The sequence below is a fragment of the Tympanuchus pallidicinctus genome, unplaced genomic scaffold (genome assembly GCF_026119805.1).
Source record: "Tympanuchus pallidicinctus isolate F22 unplaced genomic scaffold, pur_lepc_1.0 scaffold23, whole genome shotgun sequence".
Lineage (NCBI taxonomy): Eukaryota > Metazoa > Chordata > Aves > Galliformes > Phasianidae > Tympanuchus > Tympanuchus pallidicinctus.
Genome location: NW_026294740.1, coordinates 9,098,419 through 9,121,844, shown reverse-complemented (window position 1 = coordinate 9,121,844; position 23,426 = coordinate 9,098,419). Strand labels below are relative to the sequence as shown.

The 23,426-nt window shown below is 42.7% G+C and overlaps 1 protein-coding gene across 2 annotated transcripts; it reads left to right on the top strand.

Annotated features, from left to right (window-relative positions):
- Positions 1–1,340: 1,340 nt before the first annotated feature.
- TOM1L1 (target of myb1 like 1 membrane trafficking protein) lies at positions 1,341–23,047 on the top strand. Of its 2 annotated transcripts, none has more exons than XM_052687803.1 (15): positions 1,341–1,482; positions 1,561–1,645; positions 3,536–3,614; positions 8,899–9,048; positions 9,476–9,595; positions 11,351–11,452; positions 12,117–12,233; positions 15,423–15,556; positions 17,234–17,294; positions 18,615–18,735; positions 19,301–19,397; positions 19,893–19,953; positions 20,228–20,315; positions 20,588–20,660; positions 21,974–23,047. In XM_052687803.1, exons 1-15 carry the CDS (start codon positions 1,425–1,427, stop codon positions 22,035–22,037), a joined length of 1,410 nt encoding a protein of 469 aa, XP_052543763.1. In that variant the 5' UTR covers positions 1,341–1,424; the 3' UTR covers positions 22,038–23,047. The 2 variants fall into 2 exon arrangements, with proteins under 2 accessions (XP_052543763.1, XP_052543762.1); XM_052687802.1 differs by having other exon boundaries at positions 11,348–11,452.
- The last annotated feature ends 379 nt before the right edge of the window (positions 23,048–23,426 follow it).

Genomic DNA, 23,426 nt, shown 5'->3' with positions numbered 1-23,426 from the left:
CTGATTGCTGGGCAGCTCATACTGAGGGCTGTGCCCGAACGCCGGGCTGTTCTTCAGTTGATGCCAGCAGCTGATCTCAGTCAGTAACTTTAAGTAGTAAATTCCAATGAAAAAAAAGGCTTCATTAATTTTTTCCCCTGAGCAGCTCAATAAAATATGCTCTCTGAAACGAGAGCTGACTCATGTTGCAGGTTTAACAAGGGCTCATTTCAATGGGCCCTTATTGGAGATCAGGCAGTAAAGAGTGAATGAGTTTAGAGGTTGTCTTTCAGTATTCTGCAACGGAGGACAAGCAGACTCCTACTTTGTGTGCCAGACAAGGAGAGCAGAAGCATAGAGAATCGAGGAGTTCATTAGAAAAAGTCTTAAGCTGAAACCTCACCAGATTGTGTGATGAAGCTCATTTCTTATTGAAAGTGTGAGGAAGAGATTGGGTTTGTGAACGCGCTGTAAACGCGAGAACTCCGAGGCGAGCTGCTCGGTGCCTTGTACTGTAGGGATGTGGGAGATGCTCCCCTCCTTCGTGCTGTGCTGTGCCGGCCTGCAGGTGGGGCCGTAGATGTACGCAAATGAGCGCGTTCCTGCTGGGCAGGGCTCTCGTCAGTGCAAAGACAGCTTTGTTCATTCATGATATTCTAATGTCACGCAAATGACTTATTTGGTTATATCGTGTTTTGACTGTGACTGATTAAGCTGTACTCAAGTGAAGGTTAATGCGATTCCGTGTTTGTTTGACACTGCAATAATTACAACTCGCAGTCAACAAAAACTGCAGTTGAGCTTTTAATCTTCATTCATGCCACGTTTTGTTCCCCGGCATTGTCTGAGTCTGAGATAAAGTCAAATTTGCGATAGAGCGGCACACCGATAGTAACCACAAAAAGAAAGCCCCGCTGTGGGATGCACAGGCAGCTCTGCGGAGTATGTGGGGTGACTGCGCGAATGGGATCAGCGTCAGCTCCTTTTCCACCTCGGTTTTTTGCGGGCTCTTACAGGCGAGCTTTACAGCGTTCAGCCCAAACTTCTTTCTTCCGCAGAACCGATCCGGGCGAGCGCTCCCAGGCAGCTCGTGCCGTTTCTTCCATCGAACTCCTCCGAGCGCCGGCCGCCAGCAGGCAGCTCCGAGCCGCGGCTCCTCGCTCCGTGCCGGGCTTCCCGTGCTCCGCACCGCTCGGTGCCGCGTATGAGGTGGCCGAGGAGCCCTGCGGCGGCGGGCGGGTCTCGCTCCGCAGCCAGACACGCAGCTCCCCGGGCCGGAGCGGCGCTGAGGCTCTGCCCCGCGGGGCGGTGCCGCCCGGCCCGCACGTGATCGCGGCCGCCCCGCTGCCGTACCTGCGGGCGGCTCCGCCCCGGCCCGGGAAGGGAAGGAGCGCCCGGCGGGACGGGGCCGCTCGGGAGGGGGCTGCCCCGGGGAGGCGGCGGCCATGGCCTTCGGGAAGGCGCCCAAAGACCCGTTCGGCACCGCCGTGGGGAGCCTGGTGGGTGAGTAGGGGGCGGGGGCAGCGGGGATCCTGGGCCGGTCGAGTGCCGCCGGTGACCGCGGTGCCCCTGGCTTTACAGACCGGGCGACGTTCGGATCGCTGCAGACGGAGGAGTGGGGTCAGTTCATGCACATCTGCGACGTGATCAACGCCACGGAGGAGGGGTGAGCGGGGCCGGGGCTACGCGTGTGTGTGTGTATGTGTTGTATGTGTGTGTGCACACGTGCGTACGGGCAGCCGAACGGCAGCCCGGCTCCTCGGGAGTTGTTTTGCCCGTCTGCCGGGGCTGCGGCTCAGAGCTGTTGGCGAGAGGTGGCAGCGCGGGTTCCGTCCGCGTTTCGTGCAGCCCGTGCTGTTCGTCGGGCAGAACGGCCCCGTGCCCTGCAGAGCCCCGGCTAGGAGAAGTCCTCTGGCCGCTCAGGTGTTAAAGCACAGCTGCTGATGGAACCCGAGGCCGCCCGGCCCCAGCAGCAGCGTTTAGCGGTGTGGGCAGGGGGAGGTGAGCTCTGTGTGGGACCTGCTGGCACACCCGTTGCTGGCACACACGTGTCTAGCACTCGCAGGCAGTGGGCAGTGGCACGCTATAACGCTGCTGGAGAGCTTTCTTCAGAAAAAAAAGGTATCCGTATCTTCCTTTATAGCAAGTTTTTCCTCCTTTCATTTTTCCCAGTGTCACCTCTCACCTGTGACTGAGAGCTCGGGGGCTCAGCAGTAACTCCTTCCCAGTCCTTGCCATGAGCCACAGCACGTTCTGACCATCTGTGGTAGTTTTATGTGAAGTTTCTATGCAACAGAGCTTTTTTTAATGAACTACTTCCTCTTGTGTACAGCTTATGCTTACAGAGCAGCTCCTTAAAGCTTCCTCCTAGGCAACTGCTGCTAGTCCCAGTCTGTAACAGGATATTAGGAACAGAGGAACTGCTGTATCTAATTAGGCAAATTGTTATTTTAATGTAATACCCAACTCTTGAGCAGGGCATTTCCAGATGCTTCAGACAGAAGCAGCAGTGGGGTAGCAGCGTCGCTTTGCAGGGGGAGGTTTTCCTCTCCCCTCCCATCCATCACTGACTCTGTGTTCTGCTGGTCTAATTGCGGGTGGCCATAGGATCGAAGCAAAAATACAGAAGTTGCTGCTTTTTTTCTATAAGGTACAGCAGACTTTCAAACTGAGGAAAACAAAACAAAAAAAGAAGTGGCAGTGGTAAATACCCATTTAAGTTAATCAACTTGGTAATGTTTTCAGCAAAGATTTCTGTAATTGACACGTTCAGTTTATGGTTCCATCTTAGATTCCACAGAGATCCTAAAGAGACTTGAGGACATCTTGTTTTTGTTGATGATGAGCACTGAGCTGGCCCTAATAGCTGTAATTTCTGGGTACACTATACATAGCCCATATTAATCAGTCAGAATTGTTTCCCACATGTGATAAACTTTGATACTGTCTTCCACCCTTTTCCTCCTACAGAGATAGTTAGCAGATATGGGGTGTATATATAGAAATGAGAAAGACTGTAGTGGAAGTGCCACTCTCTTGGGTGGAATGCGTTGTCTGTCTGTACCTGATAATTACTCAGATTAGTTAAAAGCATCCAGCAATTAAAAGATTGGGGGTTAGCCAAGACACCCCTACTTCTTGCAGCACTCCCAGGAGAATATCTTTTGATCACATCATATTTGAAAAATAGGTGCGAGTCAAGTCTTGGTACATTTGGCATTTCCTATTCCCTTTCATAGCAGCGGATGTTGTCCACACTAGGTGAGTAAATCCACAGTATGACAGTGAAGTAATACAGTTTGGAAGGAGGCCCTGCGAAGAATAACTTCATTTCTCTGCACAAATCTCAGCAGCAATGCTCCCGATTGGCTGCTTTGTTTATCTTGCTCATTGCTGAAGAAATTTTACCAAAATCTGTGGGGAAATGACTCTGTTTGTAAGTGGGTGTAAATACAGGGATGCCCCAATCTCAGGCCGGTATTTTGGGATTTTGGATGTAGTTATGAACTGGAAAAACAGTTTCTCTGGTACTTTTCTATTTGATGTCTTGTCACAGGCCTAAGGATGCAGTCAAAGCGTTAAAGAAGAAGCTTTCAAAAAACTGTAACCATAAGGAGATCAGGCTCACCCTGTCTGTAAGTACAGCTCTGGTTATGTTAATTGGACGCTAAGACAGAAAACATTTCAAATGATAAGATGACATGCAAACTGGCACTGATATGACTCTCCAGGGCGTTTTCTGTCTTTGTTGCTTGTGTGAATAGCTCTGCCAGTGTAGATCTGATGGTCCACTGGTGTTCGTTCTTCCTAAATGTACTGCTGCTTTGTATTTTATTTAAGCCTGCAGCTGGTAAAAGCAGTTTGGTTCTTCTTTACTCCAGCAACTGTGGCTCTGTGAGCACCCCACCTGTCTGTGAAAGGCACAGAGCTGAGGACATGCCATAAAAGCTGTCTGGCCTTTCTGTTACCTCGTGGTGACCTTGGTTAGACTGAGTGCTTGAGGTCGCATTCTAAAATGTGTGTTACCTGTTTTGTAAATAAACAAGATTTGAATGAAGGGTTAACAGTGGTGAATTAAGTGATGCAGAAAGGCAGAGGATAAGCCTTGCAGGATTCAGATGTTGTGACTAAAGGTTGGGGTGACCGGGAGTGTCCTCACTGCAGATTACCTGGCCTTCAGAACGTGACACTGCTTTTGAGCTCTCCCAGGTTTTGGGGAAGAGTTATGATTTCAGTCGGTTTAAGATTTACAGGAGCATGCTGATGTTCTCCAGTGCGCTGGTAAGGTGAGCAGTAGCAAGAAGTTCCTGATGCTGTCATAAATCCAGAGGTCCCAACCTGAATTTCTCTTGGCTGACAGCAGTGCAGCTGCAGGAAGAAGCAGTTTGTGTTATAAGCTGCTGCAGAGCTGCATTTGACAATTGACTTTTTTAAGGGTGTAGAGAGGTTTGTCTGCATTGCACTCTGAGTACTGTTAATCACAGGTTTGCTATTTGTTGTGCAAAATCATTATCTATATCAACATATGAGAGGTGATTAAGAAAGATAGGTGATTGATAGTGTTGAATTGTAGGTCGGTTAGCAATTGCTTAAGTGTCACTTGACAAGTTTGAGAGGCAGATAAATGTGCTGAACATACCATTGTATACCTTCAGCTCATTCCACTTCCGCACTGCTTTCTCAGTTTCCTCCTCCACTGTCTCATGAGTCACCTTTTTGTGTGTTCCATGTGTTTGCATAACAGAAACACTTGGTTTCCACTGTAACTGCAATCCCTATATCAGATCTTCTTGCTTTCTTCTGCAGTCCTTGTGCACCCCAGCTCTCCAATGCAGTCAGCTGGAGTTTCCAGGGCCCAGTACTTACATTTGAGTCCTTATCAGGATGTTTGCCCTGCAGACATACTCAAGGAGCTCTTATTTCAGCTGTGTCCAAGGAAGAGCTTTATCATGTTTACTTGGAAGCTTATTCTGTTTGCTTGCAGGTGGAATGCATACCAGGTTTCAGTGGTACTTCTTGTTCATCGCTTTCTCACAGCTTCTTTGCAGTTCCAGTCTCCTTCTCCACTCACATTTAGCTCTCTTTCTACCTTTGCTCCTATGTAAGACTTTCTGTCCTCACTTCTTCCTCTGTTCCAGGCTCCCTTTTTCCCCTTTTCTGCCCTCACTGCTATCAGTTGTGTGTGAAACCTTCCCTTTGACTTCACTGCTAACCATGGATGACTTTTAACTCCTTTGATCCCAAGCTGGTCCTTCTATGGGCCATTCTATTTTATGTTCTTGATTGCAATAATGACATTGTTCCTGTTTCTCATTTTGAGATACTTGGATTGGATCAGTAAGTCATTGCAAATGGAAAGCAAGCCATTTTCACTTCCTAATAAACAAATCAGCAGAGGCCCCACCCTCAACCATTACCTTTTAAAAATTCCTTGATTTCTCCCAGATTTCAACAAAAACAAGAGCTCTTTCTTTTGACAAGCTATACTTATTGCCTGCCTTTCTTGCAGTAGATGCTGTCTTCCTGCTTTTGGGACTCTACATCTAATTCTCTCTCCAGCCTGTGTTTCTCGTAGCTCTATCTGGATGTGGCTCCCGGCAGCCTGATCTGGTGGTTGGTGACTCTGCCCATAGCAGGGGAGTTGAAACCAGGTGATCTTTCAGATCCTTTTCAAACCAGGCCATTCTGTGATTCTAAGAAGGCAGCAAAGTCTTGAAACCACTTTTCCTTTGGAATGTACTTTGATCCACGTTTGTTTACTCAACCTTGAAATTCTGGAATCGTCGTCTTAATAAAACTACTTCTAAAGCAGATCCTTCCCAGGGAATGCAGGCAGACTGAAACGTGCAGAAAGACTGAAAGTCTGTGTCTGAAGTAACACCACTGCATGGTGGCGCAGCCCCAGTACTGTCATCGAGACATGTTAAATCTCAGTAGTGTTGTCTTCCTCCTCTATCTTAAACATGTGTTTATTTGCTTGCAGGAGGAAGGGTGAGTGCCAGCTGTGTAATGTGTTGGCTGTGGCCTAACTGCTTGTACTCTGATCTAGGGAAGTTACCTGGTGCTTGTGAAGTCACATGGATCAAGGTGTGTGCGTGCCAGGCCTTGAAGCTGCTTCTTGCTCTCCCTGATAAAGCCGAGAGATCAGGCTTGGCAGTGCTGATTGCTCAACCACAGAACGAGGATTGGAACTTTTAGGCAGGAATCCAGCAGAGTCTGCGTGTGTTATCTGGCTCATTAATAAGCTTTGGTTGTGTAAAATGTGTTTACGTAGTGAATGCTGAGGCACCTGTTCGGTGTCTCTGCAGTGCCCCAGTTCTGAATCTTGTGAGGCCTTAGGAACTGAACAGCGTATGGGGAAGTAGTTCATTAATGTGTTCCTCCGTGCACCTGTGTTAACACACAAGTTTGCTTTTAGGAATAAAAGATCTTGGTAACGTCTGTATGGCTGCTACATTGTGAGTAGTGAATGGCAGCTAAGAAGCAGCCTGTGCCAGTTTCTTCAAGCGTCTTGGCTTTCAGAAACTCTATTTGGTAGGACAGCAGTATGAGTTTAGTGGATTATAAGCCTGGGCAGGGATTGATGACTTGTTCTCTTTCAGTTAGAAATATTAGAATGCAGACTGTTTGTCTGTGTTTTCTTGCATTCACATTAAGTTTGAAGGTACCTGTTGCAAACTTAATGCATTCACTGTTGCTTTATGGACCTCATATGTGGCTGCCTGAGATGAGCAGTTAGTCCTGCAGAACTCTGAGCAAGGTCACTGTTGATAAGGAATGTAGTTGGCTTTTTTATTGTTATCCCCAGTGGCTTCTCCCCTGTTCATTTCTGTCTTTTATTTCTTAGGCTTGCCTTCATGTCTGCTCAGGTGCCTTCTGTCGCCTCAGCTTTGTGTTGGTGCTCTGTGAACCCCAGGGCTGTGCTTGTGCAGTTCTCCCCCCTTCCCACTCAGTGCAAATCTCTTCTCAATGGTTGCCCACTATCAGCTTGCCTGGAACACAGCAGCGTTGTCCATTCCTACAGTCCTCAAATCCTGCCCCTCATTGAGAGAAGGGTTAATGGGTTGATTCACGTTAATTTACCAGTTCTGTTATTAGAAAATGTGTATGCTGAGATTCCATTGTGCTGTATGCTACAGCACTTGGCTGGGCTGACTTGGGTCCATTTGCTCCAATGGATCTCAGGAAAGTGAAGTCCTGCTTACAGTGATAAATAACCATAGTGACATTGTAAGTAAAGGTGCTATTAGTACAGAAGTGCCTCGTTCATGAATGGGCTGGTTAAAAATAAAGTCAAATTCTTGTTTTGTTATGTTTTGTTTTTTTCACCAGCTTGGGTGAAGTAAGTGGGCTGAACTGGCCTAATTTAATGGAGGGTCTTCTCCATTAGCTTCAGTACTTTCAGAAGGTAAACAGTCAGTCCCGTATGCAAAAAATTAATGATAGAGAATAGCATACCAAATTTCTTGTGTTCTGGGTTGGGAATGTTTTACACCAGCCATCTTTGAAGTACTGTACAGGCAGATGAGTTGGCTTATTAGCATGTGTTTCATGTGCTCATGAGAAATAATGATTCCAGCCAAGATTTTTGGTAATTATCTTTGTTTTTTTGCGCAGCAGTTTGCCAGTGTCTCTTTGTTCTGCTCTCTTTATTTCAGCAGTGCATTTTCTTCTGGTCTTAGCCACTTCTCCCTGAAATTCCTGATAGTGCTGGGAGAAAAATCCCCAGGTCCTGGAGCTGGAAAACTAGTTTCTAAAATGACTCCAACAGAGCTAAACACAGTCTGCTCTGGGTAGGAGAGTGTACTTGCATATTTTGATCACGGTTACAGTAGCAGCCTTAAATTTGTTGTATCCTTTTGTGACTGGGTTCTGCCTGATGCATGATTCTGGGGAAGTTTTATGACTCTAAAGCCACAGAATTTTGCAAACTTTTGTGAATTCTGCCCTTTGCTTTCACCTTTCTGTCCTCGCTCTCAAATCAAGAGAGAAAAGACAAGGTTGAAGAGTGAAAAGTGCAAGTGAGTGTTCTTTCTCTGTGTGGAGCATCATAGTACCTTAGTTGATCTCCAGTTTTGTGCCAGGCAAGATGAGTTCTGATTGTGATCAGCCCCAGCTCCCTAACAAAACCTGTACTGGCCTGATTCCAGGTGGTTAGGATGTACTGATATCTCTTCTGCAAAAAGGGAATTGCAGCCAGCTGTCTCCAGGTGCATGAAGGAGAGGTGTAACGTCACGATGACACGTGCTGTGTTTGATAGGGCTGATGTGCTGCTTGCAGAGATCCCATTCTGAGCGTTCCAGGCAGTTTTGAAAGTAGACAGCTGTAGTGGAGATGAATCTGACAACTGCAACAATTCACCTGCTCTGTTTCAAATCAGTGTGACCTTTAAAACACGTGGAGAAATTGTGCTCTGAGTTGTTGAATTTGTTCTTTTCTATTTTTTCATTAGTCTCTCACATTAGAGGGCAGATTAGAAGAGAGGCACTTAGTAAGCTTGTTTTCCTCATCTGCAGAGCTCTTCAGAATCTGTCAGACCAGGGGACCTGTTTGCTAGGCATTAAATTAATCGTCTTATACAAGTCATTTCTTTCAGGCTACGGACAGATTTCACACCATTAAGGTATGACGTGTTCAGTAACTGCTGTGACAAGGAAACAAGCTTGGCTGGGCTTCGCTGTCAAAAATAGTTTAATTCTGGGTAACCCATCTCGTTTTGTACGTGCATAGCAGTAGAAGTGCACATGCTGAACTTTTGTTTCCCTGCAGTAACCTCCTCAGACAGCACTGTGAGACTACTGGCAATAATCTGTTCAGATCCATTAGTACTCTTTCCCTGCAACACCTTGGCATAAACTAAGGAAGTAAAGGTTTTTTTTTCCTGACATATACGTAACAGAAGCTTCTTGTGTTTGCAGCTGCTAGACATGTGTATGCAGAACTGTGGTCCAAGGTTCCAGTCATTAGTTGTGAAGAAGGACTTCTGCAAGGACAAGCTGGTGAAACTGCTGAACCCCAGATACAACCTGCCCATTGAATTGCAGGAGAAAATCCTGACCTTCATCATGGTGAGCCCAGAGCAAACACTGGCTGTTTGTCTCTCTGCTTTATATGCATCTCATTTCTCTCCTGCAGTGTACTCATGGAAACCTTTTTCATGGGCTTTATTCTTCTGCTTCGTGCAGGGGTAGCGCAGAGTGGAAGACAAGAAGACAGAACTAGAAAGAGTCCTGGAAAACTGTCAGCCTCTGCCTTTTATATTCCTCTCCCAGTCTGTGTATTTGCTCCCCTCTGTGGTGATAAGCAGGGTGAGAGGGAACTTGAGAGTTTTGCAGTCTTTCTCGTGTTTTAAACTGGAGCTAGCTGGAGCAGATAGAGGCTGAAAACGTGCTGTTCACATGGAGAAAATGCCTTTAGGATTGTATGTTTTAGAAAAGTTTGTCTGCCCCAACTGACTGTCCATTTCTGTGACTGTTACTGTTATTTCAAAACCAGATATGGGCTCGAGGGTTCCAAGGAATGGTGGATGTGACCGAAGTAAAAGAAGTTTATCTGGAACTGCTGAAGAAAGGAGTGGAGTTTCCATCTTCTGCTACCAGCAAAGAAAGGTCTAAGGTGGGGATATGCAGGGATGCCTCATTAATCCACTGTAAATCAGAAGCAGGATGTGTTAATTGTATGAGCTCTGTAGACACAGAAGGTGTGTACGTTATTGTTTTGTTTTCTAAATGCTCCAGGGCAGAGTATGACCAATCTACTTAAGCATGTGAGCAGAAATCAGTTTCAATTACAGCAGCTAAGATAACAACAAAGAAACCTGTCCTATATAATAGTGTCTTTTATTTAAAACCACGGAATAGTAGATTTGTTCTTAAAGAGGAAGTTTCTGTCTCTTGAGACTTCCAGAGCATTTGAAAAATCTGAGCAACCAGTTTGCCTCAAAATGAATGAGAGATGAATGCTTGAAACTTGTCAGCTTTTGGAAGCCTTAACTAAAATGAGTAAGATTTGCCTGAAAACATGCCATTCAGAATTCGAGCATTCAAAGAATTATAGAATGGTATGGGGTGGAAAGGGACCTTAAGCATCAGTTCCATCCCCTTGCCATTGGTAGGGACACCTCCCACCACACCAGGTTGCTCAAGATCTCATCCAGACTGACTGTGAACACTTCCAGGGAGGAGACATCCACAGCCTTTCTAGGCAGGCTGGTTCATGCCTCACCACACTCAGAGTAAATAGTTTCTTTAGATTATTTAGAAGGCTGCAATAACATCTCCCTGGAACAGTGTCTGTTTTTAATTTTAATCTGAGAGAGGTACAGATCTCCAAGAGAGGTCTGTTGCCTGTATCTCTCCATAGCTGTTTGCATAACTTACATTCAATAATGTTTGACCTGTAGCTAATTTCTACCTTTGTGTTTAGGCATATATATGCTAAACATCATTGTGTAGCATCTGGGATACATTAAATATAAATACGGCTTGAGCATGGGATATTGGCTGACAATACAGTACGTGCTATCCATGCTTTCCAGCAGTTATTTCCAGAATTTTTCTGTTAGAAAAGTTTTCACAAGACTTGGGATATGTGAAAGCTGTTCACCTTTGGGTGCAACCTTGCAATTACAGAGTTAGATGACTGTAATCAGTGTAGACAGGAAGGATATCGTTACACTGAGTTTGATTCAACGACTGAATAGCAAAGAGTGCAAAAACTCGTGTATTTAAGGCTGCTTGAACAAGCTGTATCTTGAACAATTGAAAGAAAGTGCTTTTGCTAGACAACAATTTTTTCCTTACCAGTTGCAATAAGAGACAGTTCTGTCCGCCACATATTTCAGTCCATTAAATTCTGTTGCAAACCTGTCAATCTTAGCTGCAGCAGACCTGGATACAATCTATAGCTCAGTCTCTGTGAGATTAAGCATGTGATGTATACAGTCTTGTGCAGGGTTGCCTTCTGCTGCAGTCAGTTCAGTTGTAACACAAGTGAAACCCCCCAGCCTGTCACTCTTTCCATGTGTGAATGCATTCTAAACCACCATGGTTGTAGAACTGTGGTAGCACTTAAGGTAGGACTCACTGTCAGATGGCTTCAGAGGTCAAGGACAGACAGCTTGTTCTCAGCCATTCCTGCTTTGTCTGTAGTGGAATTTACTAAGCAAACTAATTGAAAAACATTCTCAAATTCCAAACTGCTACAAACTAGCTATTAGTCTCATTCTTACAAATAGAGCTTGCTCAGCATTGGTTATTTGAAAGCTAATGCCTGGTTCTGTGGTCTGACAGATGATGGTAGCACTCTCATCTGGAAGTCGGTTTCAATTCCTCTGTTAAATGCAAGCTTTGCTCTTTTGTCTTCTAGCAGTCCCCATCTTCTGCAAAGTCATCACCATCTTCTGCTAATCCCCCAAAACGTTCTTTGTTGCCTCTTCCCACGGGCCCAACGTTACTGTTGATACCTGAACAGGTACAGTACCACAGGCTTGGAGGGGAGGGGCATTCCACCTGAAACATGCTAGGAACATGCAGTTTCAGCATTGCAGGTCGTAGATGGAACCATCATCTCAAGAAGCATAGTTCATTATTCATGGTTCTAGATTTGTTCACCTGAAGATGTTTCGTATGGTGATTTGCCAAAACAAAGCATGCAGAAATCACTTGGGTAAATGCCAGGCTGTACCCAGCCAGGGAGTGGAATAGTTCACTTGAGCTAAGAATTTCTGCTGATCTCTTAGGAGCAAGTTATGCATGTTGATAAAAGATCCTTCAGAGATGAGTGAGGAAGCCGAACTTAGTTTTAGATAAGACTCATGTGAAGAAATTGTACTTAAAAGCAGAAAGGAAGGGACAGTTTGCTTCTGATCCCACTTGGCCTGCAGTTAACTAAAAAGTCTTCTCAGTATTTAGAGAAGCACTACATGTATAGGAAACCACTAGTATTTTTGGGCTTAGGTCTTAGTGTGATTGGATGCATAAAAACTGAGCTGATTTCCATAGAATGTCAGTGGAGTAAAATAATGCTAATTAGACCCATATTATGCCTAATGGGGAAGAAAGTACGTATTAGAGGTAAGAATTACTTTGCTCTCTCTGTTCACCTGCACAATATTCTGTCCTGTTGAAATGAACAGATTGGGAAACTGTACAGTGAACTGGATATGGCGAAAATGAATGTGAGAGTCATGTCATCAATATTAAAAGAAAATGTTCCTGGCTCTGAAAATCCGGATGATATGAATCTTTTACAGGTATGAGGTAATTCATTGATGGGGTTGTTAATTTGAACACAACTGGTTTTAGGATCTGTTGTATCCTATCTTGTAACATCGGAATTTAGATGGCAAAATCAAACCAACATCAAGTTTCTGCCTCTGATTTTGCTCAGTTCCTCTAGTCTCCTTTACCTTCCCCGACATCTAGATAGTCATGAAAGGACAATGCAGCTTGCAATGTAAATTTAAGCTGTAGGGACTTCCAAGGGCAAAGGAATTTCATAATGGAGCATTCTCTGTTAAGCATGTTCTGTCAAACAGCCCTGAGAAACATTCCAGGTGAGCGCAGTTGCCTGCTGGGAAAACAAGTGATGACACAATATCTCATATCCGTCCTGGAGTTTTCAGAGCTCTCTTTATTATTGCCAATACCTTAAAGGCAAACTGAAGGACAGTGAAGAAAATGAGGCTTTGGGTTTCTGTACATGACCTCAAAGCCCAGAAGCTTGCTGCACGTTAGATGGAGCCAGGTGCTCTTGAAGTGTAGCCTGAAGTAGTGTCTTGCAATAGTCAAGTTTAGATTTGATAGTGAAGATGCATACGATCTACTTGCTCGTACTTTTTCTGTTTGAGAAATTTAAAATGTAGCGTTGTTGAGCATTTCAGCAGCTTTGTATGTTAAATGGACATCTTGATGTTTCGTGTTTTCTGGAAGAAATAAATAAGTTTATCATATCCTTCTTTTTCTAAACTTACCTCCAAAATTCTGTGACAAGGAAACAGTTTTGGTAATTTGTCAACATAAATGCACTGAAGAACTGATATAATTTTTGCAAGACTTTGGTGTGGAGAATTCTTCCTTTGCAGGGAATTTTTCTGGGTACTGTTTGTTTGCCTTCAGGGTTACACTGTTCAGTTGCATCCTTTTTTTGTGTTGGTTCTCAGCTGAAGGCTGAGATTTAGAAAGATAGCACTAGTTGACCACTGTGTCTCACCTTTAATGACCACCACTGACCACCAGCACTGCTGGTGGGTGGGAACCAGATAGGAGACAGAATCAATCGCTGGGTTTCTGCTCCCCAGGAAATTCCTGGCACCTCCACTGCTGTCTCTGGCAGAGATCTGTAGAGCCGCAGGTCCAAGGAGGAAGGGCCAGTGAACCAGGGATATTTCAGCTGTGAAACAGGAAGGGCGCCTTTCATTTCCTGGCTCCTACAGAGCAGCCCTTCTGCATGCAGGCGCACACACTGGGTTGTCCACGGTAAACCGGTGGATTCTTATTGACACTCCCAGTAATAAAATTGTTGGCAAAAGTTTGAGGACAGGGTGTGGAGTTCCCATTTGTGGGGGAGTGACTAAAAACTCATTCCTTCTATGTTAATTTCATTGTTGTTCTTTTCCTCCATGCACTGAGTGGTACGGAACACCAAGCATGGCCAGCCTGTTTCTTTAACCATGTTTAACATGCATGTTTGCTTGTGGCTTTACCTGGATTTCTTGTGTTAGGCTTTTGTTGCTGGAGAACAAAGTCCTTTGTTACAAGAGCTCTTTGTTTAGGCTTTGAGTGAGTGGGAGAGATGAGTATCAGCCCTTCTGATTATCCAGGGTCTCTGAGTAAAAACCTTTAAGGGGGTAAACTTCATCAGTGCAACGTATTTTTGGTTCTGCAGTTTGGTGAATGACTGCTTCCAGCCTTTCCCCACCCTGTTCTAGACTAAGGATAGCAAATCTCACATGAAACATTGTGCTTGCCAGTAACAGTTTTTGAAGAATACCAGAAGCCCATTATAAGCTGAAAGAGCCACAAATGTTTGTACTGGGCAGTGAACAGGCATGTCTGATGGATGTGCAGGAATTAAGGCCCACATTGCCAGGTGGGGAACATTGGCACGAGTTCATTGGGATCACCGATGGCTTTATATGAGCTGGTAGTGCATTGCTGTAAATTCCAGTTTTCAAAATGCTGGACTTCATGGTGAGTCAGAATAAAACGTAGAAATTCTTCCTCAAAATGAGCATCACGATTTACTGCTTCGTGATTTATTCAGTTTTACAAAGAAAATTGCCTGTAGAATGGATTCGTAAGAAATAGTCATTTTTGAGGTGTGGACAAGGTTATAAGATGTGGAGCTGAAGAGGTTTAAAATTTAATTGTATTCATTGACTGCATACATTTCTGTGTGTTCTATCCTGGATGGGTGAAGATACAATAGTGAGCAGTAAAGTAATGTGTATGCAGATTTGGCAGAGGGGTGGAACATTTCTTCTTACATAATAAATTAAAGAATTAAACAAAGCTTATGTTTCTTGAGAAAAACAAGAACACTTTGAAAATAATACCAGAGCCCTTTCTGAATAGCAGTGTGCAAACAGTATTTTCATAGAATCATAGAATCATAGAATCACCAAGGTTGGAAAAGACCTAAAAGATTTTGCCCTCCCTTTTTTTTTTTTTCCTTAAGCAGAGCCAGCCAGCATTCGCAAAAATACACTGTGGGAAAAGAATCTTGGCTGAGATGAAGCTTCTGATGCTAAAGAATGTGTTTCTTTGAACAGGCAAAACCTGCAGGGGAGAGAAATGTAAATAAACTAACCACCATTTTAGCTGGCAGTAATGCAACGTTCTGCTGAGAAAGGTCTCATAAATATCACACCGGATGGTAATGCAAGGTTTGTGCCAATGCACGAGAAAGTGCATGGGTGAGGAGCATCCAGACTTCCCCACTGAGAGGAGGACTTAGAGCTACACGGTGATGTCACAGAGCACTTTATCCTTTAGACTACCATTGTCTTTCCTTCTAGCAGATGTTGAACCTGGATCACATTCATTACATTCATGTGAAGTATCCTACTGAGTTTAATCAGCTTCAATCAGGCTCAAATCAAATTTACTCTGCATCACCCAGAGGAGTCTTCATTATTCTCTAATTTGTAATTTAGACTTTAGAGACAGCTATATCCTCAGAAATGAAGGTAGGTCATGGGTAGGGGCTGGTAGGGGTAGGAGTGCTGGTTTGATGATAGGAGTTGTCAGCATGGCCTTGCAGAGATCAAAGGCATGAAAATCACACTATTTGCAATGCTTGGTATGTGTGTGGTTTGTGTAAATGAAGGGACGTGACCTGCGAGCCTCCTGTGCTCAACTGTCTTATCATTCTTCTCCAAAACTGAAATTAGGAGAACACGGTTGTGACTTCAGATTTTTTCTTCCCCTTCTTTGGGTAGAAGCTGTACAAGACGTGTCGGATGATGCAGGAACGGATCATGGAGCTGTTGGTGACAGTGGAGAATGAAGATGTGATAATAGAGTTAATACAAGTAAATGAAGATCTGAATAATGTTCTCCTGGGACATGAAAGGTAAGTGGTCCGAACTGGATAAGCACACCTGGTGGCTACAGTCAGTCTGTGGGACTAGTGCTGAATCTTTCCAAGGAGGCAGATTTTTCCATACATCCAGAAGGAGGTGTGATAACAATAGGAGCAGATAATCTGTTTGCCTTCCCCTGGGCACATCAGAAGCAGTCGGTAATGGTAGTTATAAGACCATCAGAATGTGGTAAAACAAGCTGACAGCATAGGCAGGAAGTGAGATGGAGGCACACAAAAATCATTTTGGAATTTGGTGTTCCTTTCTTGTCAAGCATGGTGGATTTGCCGTCAGTCTGCTACAAATCTTTCAGGTCTGGTGATGGTCACTGCATTTATATATATACAATTCCAGGAAGGAATATTCACTGTCCTTTCTGAACAACTTTGACAGCCTTAACTGCAGAAATTGGCCATGGAATAGCGTTCTGCTTTATTGCATGCTGAAGAGAGCCGCTTGCTTTTCCCAACTGAATCGAAACAAGCTGTTCTACCTGCCTTACAGCAGGAAATGTTTCTTCACACATGGAAGCGCTGCAGTGCTTGTGTTGACATCTCGTGTGTTTGCCTGTTATGGCAGCAGCAGCTTGATGAGGTGCTGGCAAAAATGAAATGAAACATAAATTCAGAATTCCACCATTTTCTTCCAAAATACCATAGTGAACATACTCATTCTTGTTCAATGGGAACGAGCCTTCCATGTTCAGCAGTTTACATCCTCCTAAATGATCCTGTGAAATCCACTTTAGTCAGAGGTGGGCTTATATGTTTATTAAGGCTGATGAGTGCTGGCAATGCCACGAGCCTCATGAGTTGTGAATAGCAGCTTGTGGGCATGGTTTAAAAAATTCCTTGTGGAGGACTCACCAGGTGATTGAAGGAGCAATTAACAGGCCATTGTGAAATGGGCAGAAGGCTGTGCCTCTCAGCACTGTGATGTTGTGGCTTACTGTAACGAGTCTTCCTGAGTGCAGGTGCCTTTGCACATGGGAGTTGATTAAGTATTAAGATTTATTTGATTAATGCTTGTTACAGGTTTGTTCTTTGGAACTCCCTCTGAAAATGAGATGTGTAAAAGACAAACTTATTTTAACCAGCTGCATCTGTTCCATGCTGTGTGCATTGTTTGAAGACAAGTCATGCTGCATTCTCTGTTTCTGATTATTCGTGTAGAGTCTAAATTAAATCAGGAGCAGTCACCGTTGTGAAGCACGCTGGCCTCGTGTATGTAATGATGACTCCCTCTAGTGGCCCTGGCAACTCTGTTCTTAATGTATTTTGGACAAATGCTTGTTCCGCTGTTGGAAAGGTTTTGTTCTCCTGTCCCTCTTTGCATTTATGTCATCCTTATGGGCCTCACCAGCATGGTGGGCCTGAACATCAAGTGCAGCGTGTGCCAGTCTCGTATCCGTGCCAGTTCAGGCCTTTCCTTCTGTAACAGATTGGCCTTAAGGTGCTGACATTCATCTAGCTCCTCTGCTCCCACTGTAGCACCATTTTGCCTATCAGTACACAAACATATTTTGCAGGGATTTCTTTTCAAAACCTATTTTTTTTCCTCAATTACAGTGCCTGAAATAATGAGGGCTGCTTTGCTTATAACTGCCAGATTGTTATGCAGCACAACAGAAATGTCAGAACGAACCTTTAGCTTTGCCATTCCAACAGGTTCTCTCGAAACAGAGTTCGATTTTTGGAGAACCAGAGAATACAGCGTGAACGTGAAGAGGTGAGTAGTGATGGATGAATTGTGAGCTGCAGGACTGCAAGCTTCCCATTTTCTCTTCATTGTGAAAACTGTCTCTTTATTGTATGTTTTGTAATGTTTTGTAATAATGTATTGTGAATTTCATGCAGATTTAACTATATATTTACTGAATATATATATATATTAATATATATTAAATATATATTTAATAATGTATTGCAGAATTTCATGCAGATTTAACTAAAGCAAAAAACAATGTCAGATGGAAGCTTGATCAAGGAAAATGAGATTTACTTGAATTTTATTACCATTATAGCTAAGCACAATTATTTTCCATACATGAAATGAGAAACTGTAATGTTGCTTTTATTCTCTATAGACATTTACAGACTAAAAATGTGTTTCACAATCAGAATTCACTATTACTGAGGTTGGTTTTTTTCTTCTGCAGTCAAAGCCTTTTCTGAGTTCTGAATAATGGATTGTAGCAAATCTGGCTGTCCATTATTGATTGATAATTGTGGTTGTTAATTATATTGTGCAAAGTAGTTCTGCACATTTCAGCTTCTCGTAAGCCATAATTGCACAGTCATCCAGGGCTCAGTAGGAGAATGACTGCTTCGTGGAAGCTGAAATACAGCTGATTGTTATTAAAGAAAGGTAGAAGACGATGTTGTTTCCTTTGGAAAATCTGCTGTTGCTGCAGTCTGGTTATGTAGGTAGATGATTTTGCTCGATCGAGGCACTGTAGGATTAAAGGATGGTTTGAATGGTGCACTGTGTGCATTTGTATTTTATCCAGGAATTTCCATGGTAAAATGGATTTATTTTTTTTCTCTCAATCTGGTGTGGCCAAACCCATATCTGATTCAAGTACGTGATTTTGATTAAAAACTTTGGCTACGTTTTTAATTCTCACACTTTCACAGAGAAACAAGGCAAACCTTTCTCCTGTGCTCTGGGAAACGTTGTGATTTTGAACTTTTCCTGCCAAAATCGAAACTGGAAGAACACCCATTCCCTAAGTACTTATCAAATCAAAATAGCCCCAGTAAGAAATGTATGAGTGTTGAAGGTCAGAGTCTGAGCAAACTCACAGTTACGCTTTGGAACTGAGTCAGCTTGCTGCAATGTGTGTTATCTGGAAATCTTCTCTGGTCCATTAGCTAGCATTTCCACAGCCCCCATCCACTCCATTAAATCTGATATCGCTGACACTTATAGGAGCATTTGGTTAGTGACAAATCTGATTTCAAACATTTACCTTCTGTAAAAATGACAGCTTATGTAAAACTACATGTTCCTTTTTTCCTACTTTCTTCTTTCTTTTTGAATGTTAAGCTGTACAGGAAACAGCCATCTGCTCCCTCCAGTGATCTCCTTGACTTCTCTACAGATTCTCCATCTCCTGTGGCTGCAGTGTTGGGGACTGACCCTGCAGCACCTCAGTTTCCAAGTCCTAGTAAGTGATGAATGCATGTTTCCCTGGCAGTCTGATTTCTTAAAACAAACCAACATGAGCGTAGTGGAGGGATCGAGTAGTTTCTTGAAAGAAAGGTATCCATAAGCTGATAAAACATGATAATTTGGGTGTGCGTGTTAAAAAAAAATAAATAAATACAAGATGGCATAAGGTTCCTTCTGATATTTTTAGAGGAAGAGCAGTGATCTCAAAAGAACGTTCTTTATGAAACTGTGATAGCTGCCTGTTCTGTAGGTTGGAAGAAAGAAATTGAGATATTCTTTTATTCTTGATTTCCTATGTTTTTTCAAGGAGGCATTTGATGTCAACAGCAGTTCACTTTGAGAAGGGCACTTTGCCTTCTCTGACGTCAGACTTCTGTCATAGTGCAAGGAGTGACTAAATCTCCTAACTTCAGTTATAATTTTGTCTTTGTCACAATAAACACAATTGGTTCTGTGTTCTTTATATGCCTTCCAAACAAAACTTCATTGGTCATAGTACAAGTAAGGAACATTTGCTTAATAACTCTTAAATGATCATTAAATATCACTTTGAATTTCAGATTCCATATCTGCACACCCTGAAGACACAAAAAGGCTCCATCCATCCATTTACCCCCAGCTAGATTTAGCAGCTGCTGTGAAAGTTCAGCAGTTCCCGTGAGTAATCTGTCAAGAAATGATAGCAGATAATCAGAACTATGAGTCTGCTGTAACTGACAAGGAATTTTTATGGAAAGCTCTGGAAAAAAGAAGTTATTTAATACTTCTACAGATTAGTCCAGTAGAAAAGTGAAAACTCCGTGTGCTAGACATTGCTTAACATGCTTAAAATATTTACTAACCCTGAAGCACCTTTTAGTCATAACCATGAACTTATCTCAAGATACTTGAGATATCTGTTGACTTTCTGCTTGAGTCTTGCCTGTGCAGTAGTTAAGGGGAGAAACAGATGAATTGTACAGACCAAGAACAGTTTAAAATAGAAAAAGGAATCCTTGCAGTTTTCCACCTATTACATAAATGGAGCACTTGCTCATGCTGCTCTCAGTTGTGACTTAAGGTAAAGACAGCACAGCAGATAAGAATAATGCAGTGATCAGAATATTTAGCTGTACTAGTTTCTCAGTTACTTTCAATGCATTACTCTCCTAGATTTGCAACTGAAGCACAAAACAATAGTGTGAGCACCCCAGCTGGACATACGTATAGCAATGTGAGTAGCACTCCTCTTCAGAATTACTGTTCTTCAAGTGTCAAAAAGATTTACTCTGACTGCTGTCCAAATGGGACACAGGGACCTGTTCTGTGTCACAGTCATCAGGGAACGCTCTGTATTTTGTGGTCATGCCAACTTAATTGTGTGGGGAAGGGAGATTAATTAGGATTATGAACGTTGGCCTGCCTTTAGAATTTACCTGTTTTAGTCCAAGAGTCTGAAGTCAGCAGTTTCTCACAGATCTGTGCATTGTTTTGCTTGATTCCCTCAGCTGGCAACTCTTTTAAGCCCAGTGCCTCTGAATCCAGTAAATCTACAGGCTGGACATACTACATCATCAAGTGGACCATCGCCACCAGGTAATATTACTGCAGACCACTTAACTTTAATGGAGATTTATTTTCTTGTTAGCACTTAAATGCTTTGTATAATGCCTGTTAAAGAGCAGAGCAGCATCAAACACTGACAAAAACTCATATAGTTCATGGTTTTCTCTGCCCATTTTAGTATTTAAAGCAACTAGATACTAGATAATATGCTTGTTTCAGAAAGAAATAAAAAAGTAACATGCATAAAACGTGCTATTAGTTATGTTTAAATCTGGATTTATCTGTCTGTATTTACCCTTCAGCTGCATCGAAGAACAAGTTGCAGACACCTCATTACTACGAGATAATGGAATTTGATCCTTTGGCTCCTACAGAGTAAGTAGCTTTTAAAGTAATTTACAGTTCTCTTAGGTGCCAAAGGCAAAAGGGCTTCTGAGATGGCTTTCTTCTGAGTGAGGAAACAGACCATACTGTTTAGGCAGAGTTAAGTGACCAATTGGATTGGAGCTTTTTTTTTTTTTTTTATTACTCCTTGCTTAACTGATTAAGGAATAGGCTCCTGTAGTGTGCCCAGTAATCAGCATCTGCAAAAATGGTGAAGTAGTTCTATGTCAAAAACTATCCAATAAAATCCTATTAAGTGATAGGAAAAGGTGAATACAACGCTGTTGGGCTGTAGTGGAGGAAGCCAGTTGATGTTTCAACACAGGTAGTTCTGGAGCAGAGTGACTTGCAAGTGTAGAGGGCCATGAAAACGATCAGAGGGCTGGAACACCACTCCTATAGGGGCTGAGGGTTGGGATGGCTTAACCTGGAGAAGAGGCTTTGGGGACCCTATATTGTGGCCTTCTAGTACATAAAGGATCTCATAAAGAAGGTGAATGAGTTTTTACCAGGTCGTCTTGTCACAGGATGAGGAATAATGGCTGTAAGCAGAATGAGAATAGATTTGGGCTGGACATAAGGAAGAAATTTTTTACACTGAGACACTGGAACAAGTTGCTCAACCATGGGAAGAGTTTGAATCAGGTTGGACTGGGCTTTGAGCTGCTGATCTAGTGAAAGATGTCACTACCCATGGCAGAGGGTTGGATCAGATTATCATTGAAGGTCCCTTCTAAATTAAACCATACCATGATTCTGTGAAGTAATTCCTGCTCATAACAACCTTATTTTAATGTTTTGCTGAATCTCAAGAAGATCCTGAATTTAAAATATAAGCAACCAGTACAAGCCGGGCCTCTCCAGACAGCCAACTAGGCAGAAAACTAGTATAAACCAACCACGTGGCAGCACTCTCCTTTTAACAGTCAATTGAGAAGATTTGAGTCATCTGCACAAAACCTACTTTCAAGGAACCATCAAACTGTGAGGTAGAAAGATCTCAACAAAGGTTTCGTTTATTTATTGAACTAGCGTAGTAATTGCACATCTCGTGGCATGGAGGCCATTTGCATTTTGCAGTCATGTTTATTTAATCAAAAGCGACCATTTCCAGAGAGATCTCAGTCAGCGTACAATCACAGACATCTCAGGATGGGCTCCTTGCTAATGTGGAAAGCTGAGCATCCTGCAGTTTGTACATATTAGATAAACAACATAAACTCCCAGCCAGGACTTAATTGGTGCATTTTGTCCAAATAAAACAGAGCTGTGACATAAGAGTTGCCCTGTTCTTCTTCTGCCAGAGCAATTTATGAAGAAATCGATGCTGTGCTGAAGCCAGAAGCTGAAAAGCATTCAAAATGCTGAAGGTGGAGATCTGAACACAGAAGTTACTCTGGTGCTGCTCCTGGGCTCTGCTTCGTGTAACGTGAACAAAGAGCAATGAGAAGTGGACAAATACTTGGATCCACACCTTGAGAATTGGTCTTGAATGTTCAACTGTGTATTGTTCCAGGTGACTTACATGATTGCTATTTTTTTAAGTATTGTGGCCTTCAGAATATAATTTTCGAAGTCACCTGTGTATGAGGTAGCACATGACATCAAAACCAAGTAAATTAAAAGCACTCTCACAGCTATAGAAGAAAGCTTTTCTTCCACCTTAATCTGTTCTTTCATACTACATAATCCTATTTCTGTTTTGGCCATGTTGATGTCTGTGAAATTCTCTCCCTATAAATATATATATTTCTTGAAATGTGTGACTTATCTAAAATTGAGCCTCCTGATAGATATGAAAGATACACAGTCATCACTTTCTTACATTTATATTCTGAATATGGATTTTGTTTTCTTTGCAAAACCCCACAAATTAATAGGATTTTTGTCTTGGTAAGAAGCTGAGCTGGGACATCCAGTGCTGTCGTCTGTGATTAACAGAGCAGAAAAAAGCTGTGTGTTGCCATGTTGTGGTTATTAGTAAATAGTGGAAGGGATCACTATTGTTTCCAATGTTCCTGCTCTGCAGCTTCTTGTTCTGGTGAAGGAAAAATATCCATCTACAATGCAAATGAGCACTAGTTATCCATTTATTTTAATCAAGTAATTTAAAGCTGCTTTTATCTCTTAATAGTTTAAGTGCCTTGTCTATTTTAATGCTGAATGTAAAATCTGCACTTTACAGATCTAGTTCTCTGAATTTGTAATTGATAAAAAAAAATTGAGAACGTGGTTTATGTTTATAGCTGATAAGCTAACTTCATCTTTAAGTACTGCATTTTAAGTGCTCATGGTTATTTGTTTAAGTGACACGAACACTTAAGCCTTAAGGAATTTTTGTAGCATAGAATTCCAAATAAAAACGAATTCTTACTGAATAGTTAAGCCCCATTACTTCTGAGTTTCTGTAGCTGACGTGCATGTTCTAAATGCAGACAGTATTGGAAGAAGCTGAGTGGATCCGTGGTGTTTCAAGTATCTGGTTCTCAAGGTTGCAGCTGGGTGTAGAATCTGTTGAAAGGTGGGGGGGCTTGTAAGCAAAGGTGAAAAGGTAAGCCTCTGCTGTTATTTTTCTTGCATTTTTAGAGTGATGTGGAAAGTAGCTTAAGACAGTTGAAAGTAAGATTTGAGATGGATGACTTTTCCTACAGCCTAGTTATATGCAGACCCTAGCATGCCAAATCTAAGTTTTAAATAGCCTATTTCAAGGGTAACCCATAACGAAATGATTGCTAATTGAACTTGTCAATATTTAAG

Coding starts and splice junctions, on each gene's coding strand:
- TOM1L1 (XM_052687802.1), top strand. CDS start 1,425: ATGGCCTTCGGGAAGGCGCCCAAAGACCCGTTCGGCACCGCCGTGGGG. Junction 3,615..8,898: donor AGATCAGGCTCACCCTGTCT/GTAAGTACAGCT, acceptor TTGTGTTTGCAG/CTGCTAGACATGTGTATGCA. Junction 9,049..9,475: donor AAATCCTGACCTTCATCATG/GTGAGCCCAGAG, acceptor TTTCAAAACCAG/ATATGGGCTCGAGGGTTCCA.